Source organism: Hyperoodon ampullatus (genome assembly GCF_949752795.1).
Source record: "Hyperoodon ampullatus genome assembly, chromosome: 2".
Classification (NCBI taxonomy): Eukaryota; Metazoa; Chordata; class Mammalia; order Artiodactyla; family Ziphiidae; genus Hyperoodon; species Hyperoodon ampullatus.
Window position 1 is genome coordinate 5742413 of NC_136915.1, and position 15693 is coordinate 5758105.

At 47.0% G+C, this 15693-nt stretch overlaps 1 protein-coding gene across 1 annotated transcript in view; it reads left to right on the forward strand.

Annotated features, from left to right (window-relative positions):
• Window positions 1-3092: 3092 nt before the first annotated feature.
• The window catches only part of PER3 (period circadian regulator 3), a gene marked incomplete at its 5' end in the record, with an annotated part of 61260 nt that continues 48659 nt past the window's right edge, over window positions 3093-15693 (forward strand). Inside the window, 6 exons of the mRNA XM_079696992.1 lie at window positions 3093-3271; window positions 3714-3859; window positions 4714-4829; window positions 6039-6240; window positions 10832-10883; window positions 14821-14963. Coding sequence (XP_079553118.1) covers window positions 3093-3271; window positions 3714-3859; window positions 4714-4829; window positions 6039-6240; window positions 10832-10883; window positions 14821-14963 — 838 coding nt within the window. The remainder of the gene's footprint in view (window positions 3272-3713; window positions 3860-4713; window positions 4830-6038; window positions 6241-10831; window positions 10884-14820; window positions 14964-15693) is intronic.

Genomic DNA, 15693 nt, shown 5'->3' on the forward strand with positions numbered 1-15693 from the left:
CCCATGCTCTGCAACAAGAGAAGCCACCGCAATGAGAAGCCCACGCACCGCAACGAAGAGTAGCCCCAGCTCGCCTTAACTAGAGAAAGCCAGCACACAGCAACAAAGACCCAATGCAGCCAAAAATAAATAAATAAATAAATAAAATAATACCTTAAAAAATAAGATAAAATAAAATAAAATTGACCAGACTGCTTAGTGCATTTAAAAATAAGCAAACTTGGGCTTCCCTGGTGGCGCAGTGGTTGCGAGTCCGCCTGCCGATGCAGGGGACACGGGTTCGTGCCCCGGTCCGGGAAGATCCCACATGCCGCGGAAAGGCCCCACATGCCGCGGAAAGGCTGGGCCCGTGAGCCATGGCCGCTGAGCCTGCGCGTCCAGAGCCTGTGCTCCGCAACGGGAGAGGCCACACACAACAACAGTGAGAGGCCCGCGTACTGCAAAAAAAAAACAAACAAAAACAAAACAAACAAACAAAAATAAGCAAACTTATTTCCAACTGAGCTGCTTTTCATAGTAGCAGAAAATTCAGTCTGTAAAAGTTGAATTTACTAAATAAACCAATTATGGCACAATTATTAGAAAATAATTTTTTTTCTCATCCTTTCAATAGCAAGCTAAGTGCATTTAGAAATCTTCTACTTGGCTTTATGCCGCCAAGACGGACAATCCCCTGTTGGGACAAGTGCCTGCCTCTGGCCAAGGCTCTGGATCCCCAGCCTCAGGAAGGACTTCTCTCTGACAACTGCCTCTTGTCTGCAGCCCTTCCCTCCTGCGTCATTCGCATCTCCCTTCTTACTGGATCACCCCGTCACTTAATAGCGATGCCCACATCCCTCCCTCCAGCCAAAAAATCCTTGTCTATAGCTCGTCACAGCAAAATTCCTCCCTATGTCTCCCTGTAGTCATTGCCTCACAGCCTACTTTTCTTCAGTCCACACCACTGAGACGTCTTTAACCAAGGTCACCATCTTGCTGAAGCCCAACAGGAAATTCTCAGCCTCTGTCTCACTCTGCTTATCACCAGCATTTGATAAAGTTGCCAGCTCTCTCCTTAAATGCTTCCTTATCAAGCTTCCAGGACCCCACACTCCTCTGGTTTTCTTTCAACCTTATCTATGGCTCCTTATTCTTTGCTTGGTTCTCTGCCTGACCTCTGAATCTCTGTGTGCCCCAAATCTTGGCCTTTGGCCCTTTTCTCTCTATCGGCACTCTCTCACTGACACCATTTCACCCATCACTGTAAACTCCATAGAGACTCTGACGACTGCCAAATGTAAGCTGTATCTCCACCCCCGGCTTCTCCCCTGAGTTCCCGGCTGGGAGATCCAATTGCCTACCTGACCACTCACTCCACTTGGATGTTTAGTGCACATCTCTGAATCTCTGAACATGGCATGTGGAAAACAGTTCTCTGTTCTCCCTTCAGCAAAACCTGCCATCCCCAGACCTGCACTCAATAAATATTTGCTGAATGAATGCAGTTTAACAAAATAGAGATTCAGAAGAGAGTAAGCATCATTTGGAGAAATAAGGTGGTTTACCCAATACCTAATATGAACAGTTACCACACTTCACTTTCCCCTCCTCTTATTTACAATTCCTTTCATTCATCCAACCAATACTTAAGATTTCTGATGTACCAGGCACCGGAGAGGGGTGGAGTTATACATGGCACCTTCCATTTCGGAGGAGTCGAGACACAAATAAAAAGTCTTCCGACGGTGTTTTTTAAAGGCCTTCTCTACACCTTCCTTTCCCAAAATAATGTCTTTTACAGACACTTGTCTTCCTCCAGTTGCTAAGTGAATCTTTAACTTTAGGAAGACCAGGGAAATGTTTTAAGTTTCACTGTCAGAATTCCGCTTCTGAAAACCGGGCTTGATCTTTCCAGGGCTGCTACACTGCCGGGTCCTCAGAGCCCTTCACTTAAGAGTCCGCGGGAGCGAGAGCAAGAAGGTCGTTAAGAAAAATGGAAACGACGGGAACCCGAGAAGACTCAGGGAAAGCGCTGGGACGTCTGCCAGCTTGGTCCCGATCCGCACCACAGCTGCGCCGCTCTCCCGACTCTGGAGCTGGGGCAACCGCGGCCGCTCACATGGAAGCCGCGCAGGCCCCGCCCACCCCACCGCCCGGGGCCCGCCCCCTCATGACTGGCGACTCCAGCGCCCTATCACTGCCGCGCTCGCTCCAGCGGCCCCCGGGGCCCATCCCCCGGGGCCCATCCCCCGGGGCCGGGAGCGGGGCGGGGACTGGAGCCTCCTCAGGGCCCCTCCGCCCCCTCCCTACGTGCCAGCCGGCCGGGATTGGCCGAGCGCCGTCCTCAGGCCGACCCCCGGCGTTACGTAACGAGCTCCGGGACCTTTGCCCCGCTCACTCGCCTCCGCTTATGTAACCCGGGCGCCCCTGAGCGGGTCCCGCCCCCAGGCCAATGGGGTCTCGCAGAGCTGGCAGCGGCAGCCAATCGCGTGACCCGGAGGCGGGACCGAGTCACGTGGTGCGCGGGGGGCGCGGCGCCCGCGACTGCACGGCACGCTGCGGGCCTCGAGACTGCGTGGGGCCGGGTCAGCTGGGCGAGCGGCGCGCTGGTCCGCGGGAGGCGGTGGCGGCGGCGGCGGGTGAGGGCTCGGCCCGGGCGGGGAGGCCTCGGGGCCCGCCGGGCGCGGTCGCCCCGAGCCTGTCCTGCGCTGTGGGAACTTTGTGCTTCAAGTTGCCCCTTGCCGGGTCCGGGTCCTGGGTGCACGCCGACTCTCGGGGCGGCCGGAACCGGGATCCCCCTGGGGCTGCCCAGCCCGCGAGCCACAGCCGAGCTTCCAGCATCAGATTGTGTTTCTCTTGACACTTGTCACCTTTGTTTCCACCGTCCCCCTCCAGGGTGGACCTCCCGTGAGCGGAGACGTCCAAGATTGAAGGGAAATACTGGGGAGAAAAGTGCCCCCGGAGGAGCAGAAAGAGTACCTCTACTTGCCGGCTTGTGATGACTGACATTTTCTCTGAGACGATGGCCTGGACCAAAATGAGAAGTACATTTCCGTCGCCGATCGCAAAGTAGCAAAGTAGCAGGCGACAGGCTGAGGACTGCCGGGCGAGCGATGGATCCCTGTGAAGATCTAGAAGTGTCCGGTGGTAAATCTCAGGACTCTAGGGGGGGCCAGCCTCATGAACTTGAAGGACCACAGGCCAGCGGTCCTGAGGCGCTGGGGAAGGACTCTGCTGAGATGTGGAGCCGGCAATACCAGCTGCGGAGCAAATACGTGCAGACCAGCAACAGGTGAAATAACCTAATGTGTTTGTTGTTCTCTGCTGGGGTAGTAGAGGGGAAAGGCGGGCTTACATCTTTTTATATTTTGTTTGTAAGCCTAGGAAAAAGTTTAAGGAGACTCAGACAACTTAGAATGAAATACCCTGGAGAAACTGAAGGAAATTAACCAAAAGGTAAAAAGTGGTTGAGGAATTTAGCTGACTCTAGGCTGAAGTGGGAAATGCTTGATGTTTACCAATTTCTTTGCCTGGGATTCTCCACCTGTAAAAAAAAAAAGTGGTGAATAATAAATCTGTGAACTAAATGAGCTGATCCATGTTAAGGGCTTAGAAAGCGGGCCTGGCATGAAATACGCTGTTCAGTAAAAGTTGACTTATTGTAATCGAAAGTGTGAATTTAGAATCTTTTTTATCTTACAGTGAACCGCAATAGAATCTTTTTTATCTTACAGTGAACCGCAAGATCAAAACAGAGTTTCCAAAGACCTTATAACGGTTGTCCAAGAAATGAAAAAATACTTCCCGTCAGAGAAAAAGAGTAAACCAAGCACCCTGGATGCTCTCAACTATGCCCTTCGCTGCGTACACAGCGTGCAAGGTAAACGGGCTGGAGAGGGAATACAGTCGTGCACGGACACCATTGCTCGTAAACAGCAGCCAGGCCAGAGCAGTTGTCTGCCTGGTTTTAGGCACAGAAATGTTTTGAGCTTTTTACGGTGCTTTATGTGAGATGTGCAAATCTACACTGATGGCATTAGCATCTTAGTTTTTCACGTGAGCCTCGGAGAACCTTATTTGTGTCATAGCTTAGTAACTGTGCAGTATTTTGCTGATTTGTTTCAGGAGAGTAGAGATCGGCATAAGCACATTTTGAAGATTCACTTTTTAAAAGAATATTGTCTTCTATGACTATTAGGGGAAAAATACACTTGATTAAATACATTTACATTTCCCTGCCATAGACATACTTTTAAAATACAGTCATGATGTATCAGGAATTTACCAAATTAAAATCGAATGGTTGTAAACATTTTTTTCTTTTTATGACTTTTCAGACTTCTTCTCAAGGGATTTTAAAAAATACACATTCTGTAGCACAAACCTCTGTGGCTTCATAGATGGTATATAGTTCCTGAATCCTGGAGTAATGTTTCTGCCATACAGATTTCCTGTGTGTGTATTTGGAATTTTTGGTTTCAGTACCTTGTTTTGGTACCTTCAATGTGTTTCATTCCTTGTGATCTGGAACATGCAGAATTCATAAAATACAAAATCTTAAGTTTGTACAACTATCAGTACTTTAGGTGAAAGAAGAAGATGATCTGGTTTCAAGGAAAACATGCTAAGGTGTCCTCATCCTAAAAAACAAGCCTGCTTTTATACTGATAAAAAATGATTTCCTAAAGATACTGTTGTCACTGGACTACCTATGTATTTTCCTGTGTTTCTTAGCAAACAGTGAGTTTTTCCAGATTCTCCATCAGAATGGAGCGCCTCAAGCAGATGTGACCATGTACAGTCTTGAGGAACTGGCCACTATTGCTTCAGAGCACACTTCCAAAAACACAGTAAGAATTCACAAATTTTGCCATATCAACCTGGGTGATTTTTCCTAACGCTCTTATCTAGATGTAGATTTTTAGAAATAATAACTGAGCATTTCAGTCACCACAATTTGAGGTCAAGCATAGGCGAAAACTGCTAAAGAGGCCTTGTGGAGTTTCTCCTGCCCTTGCCAGAGAAAACATCTAAAAACAGGAAGCAACACATTAGTAGTAGTTGGCTTTGCTTCCGTCATGAGGTGCCTCTCTCTCCTTAGCATCCCTGAATTCTCTCAAATGAAGAAAAAGATAACAGTGCAGAGTGATTTCCTGCATCTTATTCTAATCTCCGGATTGTTAATTTCTATTTATATCACTCTTACTTCCAATACCTACTACTTCACGTTGTAACAACTGGATTTTATAGAACAGGTGAGTTGAGATGCTGTCATTTTTTGTAAAATTTTGGAAGAGATATGTAGTATATCTTTTTGGAATCTCTTCACGTTGACAGAATAATTGAGCCTCATGTTTTGCTGATATGATGGAGATTACTTAATTTATGTGTAGACCTCAACATAATTGTAACTTAAAGATTTTGTAATATTGGAGCATGAGCTGCCCTTCATGTTACAGTGCTTATTTTGCTTACTGATGTGTTTATAATACTGTAGTAGGTGCTGTGGAGATTTAAGGGAAAAAAAGTTTAAGGAAAACATTTTCCCTTTAAGATCTTCAAAGTATATCTAGAGAGGAAAACATATGCCACTTGCTAGCAGGTACAAACAGTGGCCGATTATAAATAAGTTATGTTTATGTCTAACGGAACACATTAGAGAAATGATTCTTATGTACTGAGGTTTGTCAAAGACAACATCTTGGAGCAAGTGAACTTTAGCTTGGTCTTGAAGCCTGGAATATGCATGGGTGAAGAGAAGACAGTCCTTCCAGGCACAGTTTGCAAAGGAGAGGGAATCAGAAGTGTATGCAGTGTATACACTGTGTTTAGTCGGTGTAGAATGAGCTGGTGCATTGTTCGGCAGAACTTAAACCTTCAGAAGGAACAATGCAGGTTTTACAGCGATTTGTTGCCTTTGCAGGTGTGTGTGTGTGTTTTAAGCTATTGATCATGGTATTAAGCTATTGTTCATGGTAGACGTCTAGACGAAATTTATTCAGGGAATATTGCCAGTATGTATCTCAATATTTTGCATTTATTTTAAATATTTTTCGTAGGATACGTTTGTGGCAGTTTTTTCATTTCTGTCTGGAAGGTTAGTGCACGTTTCTGAACAGGCTCCTTCGATCCTGCATTGTAAGAAAGAGTTCTTAGAGTCCTCTCATTTCGTTGAGCTGCTTGCCCCTCAAGACGTGAGGGTGTTCTACACACACACTGCCCACGCTCAGCTTCCTTTCTGGAACAACTGGACCCAAAGAGGTAATGGGACCAATATTCAGATGTTTATCTTGCCTGGTAAAGATCAGTTTCATTCTTCCAAAAATAGTACACAAATGAATGCATTATTCAGAATATGCAAATATATAGTTTTTCTTATTTCTTCATTTTAAAAGTCAGAATGTGATGAAAATAGCATTTTAAATGCTGCTAATAACATAAAGATCCAATAAATTTGTTTTCATTTAATCAACTTAGTTTCACAGACTATGTGCTATAGATATGGTGTGTTACAGCATAATGTGTAGCAGGTTAATTGCTACAAAGTGTCTGTTGTTAATAAAATTAAATGTTTTTCCTCTTATACTGACCTCATTATTTCTCTGCTTTGCTCTGGAGGTAAGCTTCTCAAAGTTAGATCCCTTTCCAGTTTTTCTTCTCCCTAAAAGTTATGAATCTCATCATTTTGTTTTCCTTCTGAAAGACTGCTTTTCCTGAACTGGGGGTGGGGAGTGGGTTCCCACTCACAGTTTTCTTTGTGTTATTCAATCCCATGTAATCTTTCATTCATTCATCCATTCTTTTTTTTTTTTTAAATATTTATTTATTTATTTGGTTGTGCCGGGTCTTTGTTGTGGCAGGCGGGCTCCTTAGTTGCAGCTCTCCAGCTCCTTAGCTGCAGCATGTGGGCTCCTTAGTTGCGGCTTGAGGGCTCCTTAGTTGTGGCTCACGGGCTCCTTATTTGAGGCATGTGAACTCTTAGTTGCGGCATGCATGTGGGATCTGGTTCCCTGACCAGGGATCGAACCTGGGTCCCTTGCGTTGGGAGGGCAGAGTGTTCACCACTGCACCGCCAGGGAAGTCCCATTCATTCTTTCTTAAGTCACCCTTTATTCCCTATTTCATATTTTTTGTGAAATGTCTCTTAAAGAACTTAGTAAAGATCAACTTTCTTTTTGATCCCAGACCCTTTTCTCTCATTTTTAAAAAATTTTGATTATTTTTATTATGGTAAAAAACACATTCACAAAATTTACCATCGTAACCATTTTCAAGTGTACAGTTCAGCAGCATTAAGTACATTCACAGTGTTGTGAAACAGATCCTCAGAACTTCATCCTGCAAATCTAGAGCTCTGTACTCATTCTGGTTTCTAATCCAGTTCTCAGTCCAGTGAAGAACAGTGTTACAGCCTTCTTTTCTCAATCACAGACCCTTGCCCCATTCTCTGTGCACATTTTATATAAGCTTCAGAAAAGACACCTGTCACCCTTGCTTTCTTCCAGCTCCCTCTCTCCTTTTCCCATCATTCAGAAACACTGATTTTATTTTGCTTCCTCTTTCCGAAACACGTGTTTTCAACCTTTAATTGTCCACATTTGTTTCTCTGCTTTTGTTCATCATTTATTCATTCCGTAGACATTATATAGCAGTCCCTGTGGGCTAGGAGCTGTTCTAGGTGCTAAGGTACAACAGTGAACAGAACAGACACGTGGTACTGTTCACCAGGTCTTTCCCATTTTCCCTTCAGTATTGCCCTATAGTCTCTGTCTGATCTTTTCACTTGTTTTTTTTTGGCTGTGCTGCAAGGCTTGCGGGATCTTAGTTCCCCGACCAGGGATCAAACCCGTGTGCCTGCAGTGGAAGCATGGAGTCCCAACCACTGGACCACCAGGGAATTCCCTGATCTTTTCACTTTCTTATCTTTGCTAATTACTTAATGGTATTTCCCCTGCTTGTAAAAGCATAATAGTCCCTGAAATTGTTGTCTCTTGGACCTAAACATTTACTTGCTCCATAAAGGTGATGTCCATTGAGTTTACTTCTCACACTGTACTTTCGCTTTAGGAACCCCAAGGATCCACACCCTCCTTGAGGGCCGTTGTTCAGCTCCACACCATTTCTGGGCTGTGCTCATGTCACCTCTTTGTCCCTTCCTTTGAACTCATAGGACATTAAGAGGACACGGGAAGCTCTGAACTCAGCAGTTGTCAGCTTTGGGCCTGTGTTAGAGCACATTTCCACTTAGGCTTGTTGTACAGACCTCTCAGAAGGATCTGACCGCTGTTTCTTTAGAACACACTTCCAGAAACAAGAATTCGCGCGTTCCAGCCCAGGTGTGGAAGTGACAGCGGGCCCCCATCTACTGTTTTTGAGATCCTGTAGGCTGGCTCTCTGTGTTACAGGACTCCAGGGTGGGGGGGGGCAGTTGAATTCAGGTGCCTGCTACAATGTATAAGGAGTGTAAGCGAGTTCACCTTACAGCAGAGTTGCAGTATTTTGTTATGTGTAAAGAATGTGAAGCTCAGAACCTGAAGGTCTGAGTTTCAAGTTGCATTCTGTCGCTTCGTGAACCTTGGAGGCCACTTGGCTTCTCATTGTAAAATGAGAATCATAGTTTCTGACGTGCCTGTTAACACAGGGTTTCTGTGAGAACCCAGCAAGCTGTAGGTTGGGGAAGGCTTGGAGATATTTGGAGCATCCGCAGCATAAAGGCTCATCTTAACTGCTGTCATCTGTTGAACGGTTACTATTTGCCAGGGACCCTTCTCTTTGCTTTCGTGGATTAACTGAGTTAATCTTCACGAAGACCTTGTGAGGTGTAGGTACTGTCATTCTCCCCGGTAGACGAACACAGTAACTGTATTAGTTTGGGTTTGCCCAGAAGCGGGACGCTGACTGGGGGAGCGGGTGGAAGGTGGTGAGAGGAGCCCTCAGCCCGCATCGCTGGCCTCGCTGGAAGGAGCGAGGCGGGGGGAGGGCTGGGCAGCAGGAGCCTTGGGCCCGCAGCGCAGTCCAGAGAACTTCTGGGCCAGGCAGCCAGAGGGGGTCCACCCGCTGTCACACGCTGGAAGAGCCCGGCGTCTCCATGCAATGGTCCTGCCTCGTTTCCTGCTCCGTGTATGGGCATGGGCCGGGGGCAGCCCGCGGGAAGCAGGGCTCAGGCAACAGTCGGGTCCCTCAGAGCCAGCAACTGTGCCCTTTCTTAGCTGCCATGGTCACAGAGATGCCAACGTCACACTGCCTGCAAGTATGGAGCCGGCCTTCACCTTGGCAGCGTGAATCCAGAGCCCCTCTGACCCCACGGCTGCTGGGACTGCACCTTATAGCAGGAGAACTGTCCTCAGACAAAGGCGAGCATTTGAAAGTGTCACCGAGGGACGGTTCCCACCCAAGAGAATCAGCTCAGAAAATCAAGGATATTTTTGAAAAATCTTTATCTGGCCTTAATTCCTCCATAGAAACTCCAGAAACAGTTTCTGTGTTAAGATGATAGCATATCCTAGAGTAATTAATTTCTTTAGCTTACTTTGTCAAGTTCTTTCTGTTATTTCTCCCAGACTTCTGGCTTCAGAATTCTGGGCCTGTAACTTTCATAGTTTCACGAATTACAGGAGTTTGGTCACTGGTCCCTTTACTTTTTTTTTTTTTTTTTTTTTTTTTTTTTTTTTTTTTCCGGTACGCGGGCCTCTCACTGTTGTGGCCTCTCCCGTTGCGGAGCACAGGCTCCGGACACGCAGGCTCAGCGGCCATGGCTCACGGGCACAGCCGCTCTGAGGCATGTGGGATCTTCCGGGATCGGGGCACGAACCCGTGTCCCCTGCATCGGCAGGCAGACTCTCAACCACTGCGCCACCAGGGAAGCCCTGGTCCCTTTACTTTTAAACTGGAGGGCTTTTTTTTAATCGTGAATATTTTTCTTGATCACTCAAAAGCCCATTTTCTTATTCTTCCTATGATCATTTCCTTAGGAGTACAAACACCTGGACCATGTTCAGTATTTTGGTTCTTCAGAATCCTCGTTGTAGGTGCTCCTTCAGTGTATATATTTTTGAAAATATCTCCTTGGTTGTAAACATTTCCTTGGTTTCTGTAACTGAAAACTTTTCACTCCAGTGAATAAATGCCCAAAAGATACATATTTAGGGAGTTCTACCAGACGAAATAAAGTAATCAACAAACACTTGGAAATAAGTTCAGTTTCCTAAGATGGGCAAATTTCAGTGTTTCTGAATTACCACCTCACACATCAATAAAATAAATGCGAAGTCAATAAAATTGAAGCAAAACCTTTGGCATGAGGGGTGTGAGAAAGTGTTATTAATGACACTGAATTGGTACCATCTGCTGGAGCTAAGTTTGCCAATATATGATGAGAGTCATGAAATGTTATCATCTGATCTGGGAACACAGCTCTGGGGAATTTGTCCAAGGAAAGAAATGTATGTATCCTCTACCTGAAAGCTCTAAGTAATCTGAATTCCCAGTTTCTGAGACGTGTCCAAACTATTACAGGGGAATAGAATATTACCAGCGAAATAATTGTGTCGCAGGCTGATTACGTTGACATTTGAAGCAGTGAGTCCGGGCAGGAGCAGAAATGCAGACAGGACTGCAGGGGGTGACAGGGAGAGGCCTCGGTCAGGTGCTCTCAGGGTCTCACCTGAGGGTTACTGTTCAACACGAAAAAGCCCTGGGAAAATACTGGATGGAACTAGACCTTAGTGAGGGAGGAGAGTCCTGTTTTAATCAAGAGCAGCTCTGTCCCTGAAAAGAGTCTCCCGTTTGTACAGTGACAGTCTGGGGAGGAGCCGCATGGGGGTGGGACACTGACACGTGTGTTTGTTTCCAGCAGCCTCACGCTATGAATTCGCTCCAGTGAAATCCTTTTTCTGCAGGATCCGGTGAGTGTGGGAGCTCCTGGAGGCCGGGAACAGTGGAGTGGGCTCTGGTTTTACTTTATTTTTTATTTATTTATTTTTATTTTTATTTTTTTATTGACTGTATAGTTGATTTACAATGTTTCAGCTGTACAGCAAAGTGGTTCAGTTATACATATGTGTGTGTGTATCTATACATATATACGCATATATACATATATATATTCTTTTTCAGATTCTTTTCCATTATTGGTTATTACAAGATATTAAATATAGTTCCTTGTGCTATAAAGTAGGTCCTTGTTTATCTGTTTTATATATAGTACTCCTTATCTGTTAATCCCAAATTCCAAATTTATCCCTCTGATTTTATTTGGCACTTATTTTGATGCTTTATTCAGCTAGGGCTGTTGTGGATACAAAAGACAAGACTTGGTTCTTGCTGCAAGGAGTTTGTATTTTGATTGAGGAGAAGATACATGTACTTATGAGAAAAGTAGATAATAATGCAATAGGGGAAGAGACCAGAAAGATCATTCTTAACCCAGGGGCATGTGAAAGTTACTGGACATGAAATATACTTCCAGATGACAGTTTTTTGGGGCTCTTTTGTTTCAGTTTGGTTTTTGTTTTTCAGTCACATTTAAACTTAATTTTTGAAATGTTGAACAACCTGAAAGAAAGCAAGATAGGTATATTTATGAGGACTTAAAAGGTCCAGTGACAGTGAACTAGGAGAAAAGAGATCAAAATTTTAATAGTAGTTGATTTCTGGTAGGATTTATTAGTGATTTTTATTTTCTCTTCCAAATTTACTGTGATATGTTAATGTTACTTTCAAAGTAAAAAGAAAGAATGGTTTTAAATGACGTCATGATCACCAACAGTAGTATTGAGGTTACTGAATGCTCTTGATATGAGGGGAAGAGAAATCCTTGTAACGGATCATTCAGACACTCCATGGAACTGCGGGGGACTCGCGCTAAGAGTATTTGAGTGCTTCGGGAGGGATAACCTGGAAAGGTGTGCGTGTGCGGGGAGGGCCGTGTCGGTTCTTTCTGTCACTCGCAGGTGAGTTGTTGGCTATGAAGGTCTGAGAGCAGTGCCTGCCGCGTAGCAAGCGCTCGGTGTGTTGGTTATGTTGGTAAATATTTTCAGGTGCCTTTCCTGAGCCAGGCACTGTTACGGGTGCTGGGATCAAAACAAAGTTCTGCCCTCATGGACCTTAGGTTCTGTAGCGGGGGAGACCAGTAATAAACAGCTGTCTAAATGTACACGTGTTGGCTGTGATAAGTTGTACGTAGAACAGAAAAGCAGAGTAAGGGGGTCCTGGGCAGTGGTTGCTGGTGTGCTCAGGGGTGGTCAAGGCACTCTTCTCTAATGAGAAGCCTGAATGGGGCCAGAGGCCTGAAGGAGGTGAGGGAGCAAGCTGTACGCGTGTCTGAGAGAAGAGCGTTCCAGGCCAGTGCAAAGGCCCTGGGGCAGAGCACGCCCAGCCTGTGGGTGGTGGGAGGCGGGGAGGGTGGAAGAAGATGAGGAAGCAGAGGCCAGACCATGGGGCGTTTTGACTTCTGAATGAAATGTTTTCTTCAGGGTAGCCACTTAATTATTTTTAAAACTTTGGGAGTTTTCAAAATAATATAAAAGTAGAGAAAAATAGTACAATGAACTGATATGCACTGATCATTCAGCATTAATAACTTTAACCTCGTGGCCAGTCCTGTGTCGTCTGTACCACCACCTCAGTCCCCCCATCCCCCATCTCATTACTTTGAAGCAAATCTGAGCTCTCTTGTCATTTCCTCCATCACTATTTTAGAATCTCATCCTAAAGAGAAGGTTCTCCTCGTGCCTCGAGGTGCTCCCACTGTCCCTCTCTGGCCAGCAGGAGCCGCTGGTTAGCTAGGCTAACTAGGTTAGCTCCTGGCCCGGTGACAGTCCCCAGTGGTTTTGACCACTTCCTTTCTTTCAGATTTGCCGTCCCAGGCTCAACCTAGACGGTTCCTGCCCCAGACCTGGGTCCATCATTTCTTCAGTATCCCCCATTCCTTGTGCCAGGAAACAGCATGGCTCACCTGGAGGCCAAATCTGGGTGGGTGGCTGTTGCCATACGGTTTGTTGCTTCAGGACTGTTCAGTGGGTGGGGATAGGGCATTTTCATTTCTTAGAAGGAAGTGTCATTGATTACGGAAGGCTCACGTCGGGTGCCGTGCAGAAGGTCCTGTGCTGGGGTGGGAGGTTGGAGCAGGCCGGGGGGGGGCGGGCATGGCGCTGATGCAGTGCAGCTGGGAGATGGCGGGTCCTGGACCAGGCGGTGGAGGTGGAGGTGGAGACATTTTCGATCTTCTGGGTATTTCTGTAGGGGAGACCTAGCAGCATATACGGGTGGGTTAGTTTCGGGTGCGAGATAGAAGGAGTCGTCAGGTGACGTGGGAGTCTTGGCTGAAGGTGCCGTGTATTGGGGAGGAGGAAACTGCAGGACAAGCAGCTGCCTGGAGAGCAGAGGGGAGAGTGTGTGCCTTAGTCTTAGGTGAGCGTGCAGTGTCGAGTAGAAATCTGCCTCGTGATGTTGACGAGGCGTTGGTCCAGGAGCCCGGGGTTCAGGGGAGGAGGCCGGGCTAGAGACAGATGTGCAGGTCATCGGTGTATAGATGGCACTGAGAAGCTGAGGACGGGATGAGCCTGGAGAAAGCACACACAGAAATGGGAGGGGAGCTGCTAGCACAAGTACGGATGCTCGCAGGTGAGTGCCAGGAGAAGGCGCTCTTCTGAGCGGTGACCTAGGAAGCAGGGTCACGGCTGAGAGTGGAGAAGTGACAGGAGATGCTGGAGTTAGAGGAGAGAAGAGAGCGGGAGGGGGGCCAGAGACCCCCGAACGTCCGCGCTCATGATGGTCGGCGAGGAGAGGTGTGATGGGCAGAAACGGGGTAGCGTGAAATACAGGTTGGGACGTTCGGGCAGATCCAAGTGGAAACGTCTTCCAGGCAGCCAGGCTGATGAAACAGGGTGGGCATCTGCGTGCTTGTTGCAGACCCCTCGCCCCCGGGAGCCTCCTGAGAGGGAGAGAGCAGCCTCCGCACCGGTTGGCCGAGAGGGTCCAGCCCCGCCATCTCCCTGTAGCTGGGCACCGTGGGTGATGCTGAGCCGCACACCAGGCCTGCGCCAGGCAGCGGAGTGGCTGAAGCGGTGGAACTGAATCGGTCATTTGAACAAGGGCGTAGGAAGGGCTGATGGAGGGCCGGCTTGGGGGCGCGATCCCAGGGGGCCTTGTTTCCCGCCATGTGGTACTTGGTTAAGACACACGAGGCAAGACAGGTGGCTGTGCCTGCCCCTCTTCCCAGCAGGAGCAGAAAGTCACACTGAAATTAGTGAGCGGTTCACACTCACCTTGGTGAGCCGGCTCTCCAGAAAGCCTCCTACTCATCCAAGAACAAACGAGTCTCATTGCCCGTGGCTATTGAAAATTTAAACTAACGTGTCCCTCCTTTTAAAAATAAATATGTTTTGGACTTCCCTGGTGGCGCAGTGGTTAAGAATCCACCTGCCAATGCAGGGGACACGGGCTTGAGCCCTGGTCCGGGAAGATCCCACATGCTGCAGAGCAACTAAGCCCATGAGCCACAATTACTGAGCCCACGAGCCACAACTACTGAGCCCGTGAGCCACAACTACTGAAGCCCGTGCGCCTAGAGCCCGTGCTCCATAACAAGAGAAGCCACTGCAATGAGAAGCCCGCGCACCGCAATGAAGAGTAGACACCGCTTGCCGCAACTAGAGAAAGCCTGCGCGCAGCAACGAAGACCCAACACAGCCAAAATAAATAAATAAATATGTCTAAACATTTTAGATTCAGACATGTCTCTCTTGGAAATTACCAACAAAACATTTTCCCCGGCCTTGTTTCACAGTGGACTAAGTGAACAGGTCAGGACTGGTACTAAACCATTTTTCTTCTCTTCAGTGGAGGTGAAGCCTGGGAGCTGGGGCAGCCTTACTGCCCGTTCCGGATTATCCCCTATTTGATTCATGTGCACAGCTCGGCCCGCCCGGAACCTGAGCCCTGCTGTCTCACGCTGGTGGAGAAGATTCATTCTGGTTACGAAGGTAGGTCAGGAGCGTCTGCGTTTAGGTCAGATGTGACGTGTCAGCACATCAGAAAGAAGCACGTGAAAGCCTGTTTACTGCAGCCACTGTCTTCAGCTTGGCCCTGAGCTGATTTTCCCTGACGTCTCTGTTTGCTGACCTTGACTTCCTGTGTGGTCATCTCCTTTAAGGACAGCATGGCCCAGGGGTCTGAGCATAGACCTGGCCAGAGATGCACAGTCTTCTAATCCTTTCTCTACTGGTGACCATCCTGTGGCCTTTTGCTTCTGTCTTGTGTGACAGAAGAGCATTGAAATTGTTGCATACAGAGGTCACAAGAATGAATTTATATTTTTTAAGTGTTCTGAAAGCCCCCTGAGTAAGAAGTATAATTTATGTCTTCCAGTGGCAGAACAACATTGCTAAAATCATGTATCAATACAGAAGCAGCTTCCATTTATCATTTGAAATTACAGTTGGTTCTGCTGTAATGTGACATGTGCTTTCCTAAAACTTAACATCCTGTACAAATAAATTCACACAAACCACAGGGCTTATGGGAAAAATGAGTTTAGGGGCACAACACTCAATAACCATACATTAAAAATAAGACGGGAATCTCATAAAATGGTAACACGGTGTTACACATTAAATGATGAAGAAATGCACAAGTGATACAATAAATGCGGCTCGCCGCAGCGGAAAAGCCCTGCAGTTTGCTGTGGACATGGGTGTTGGAAGGGCTGCAGCT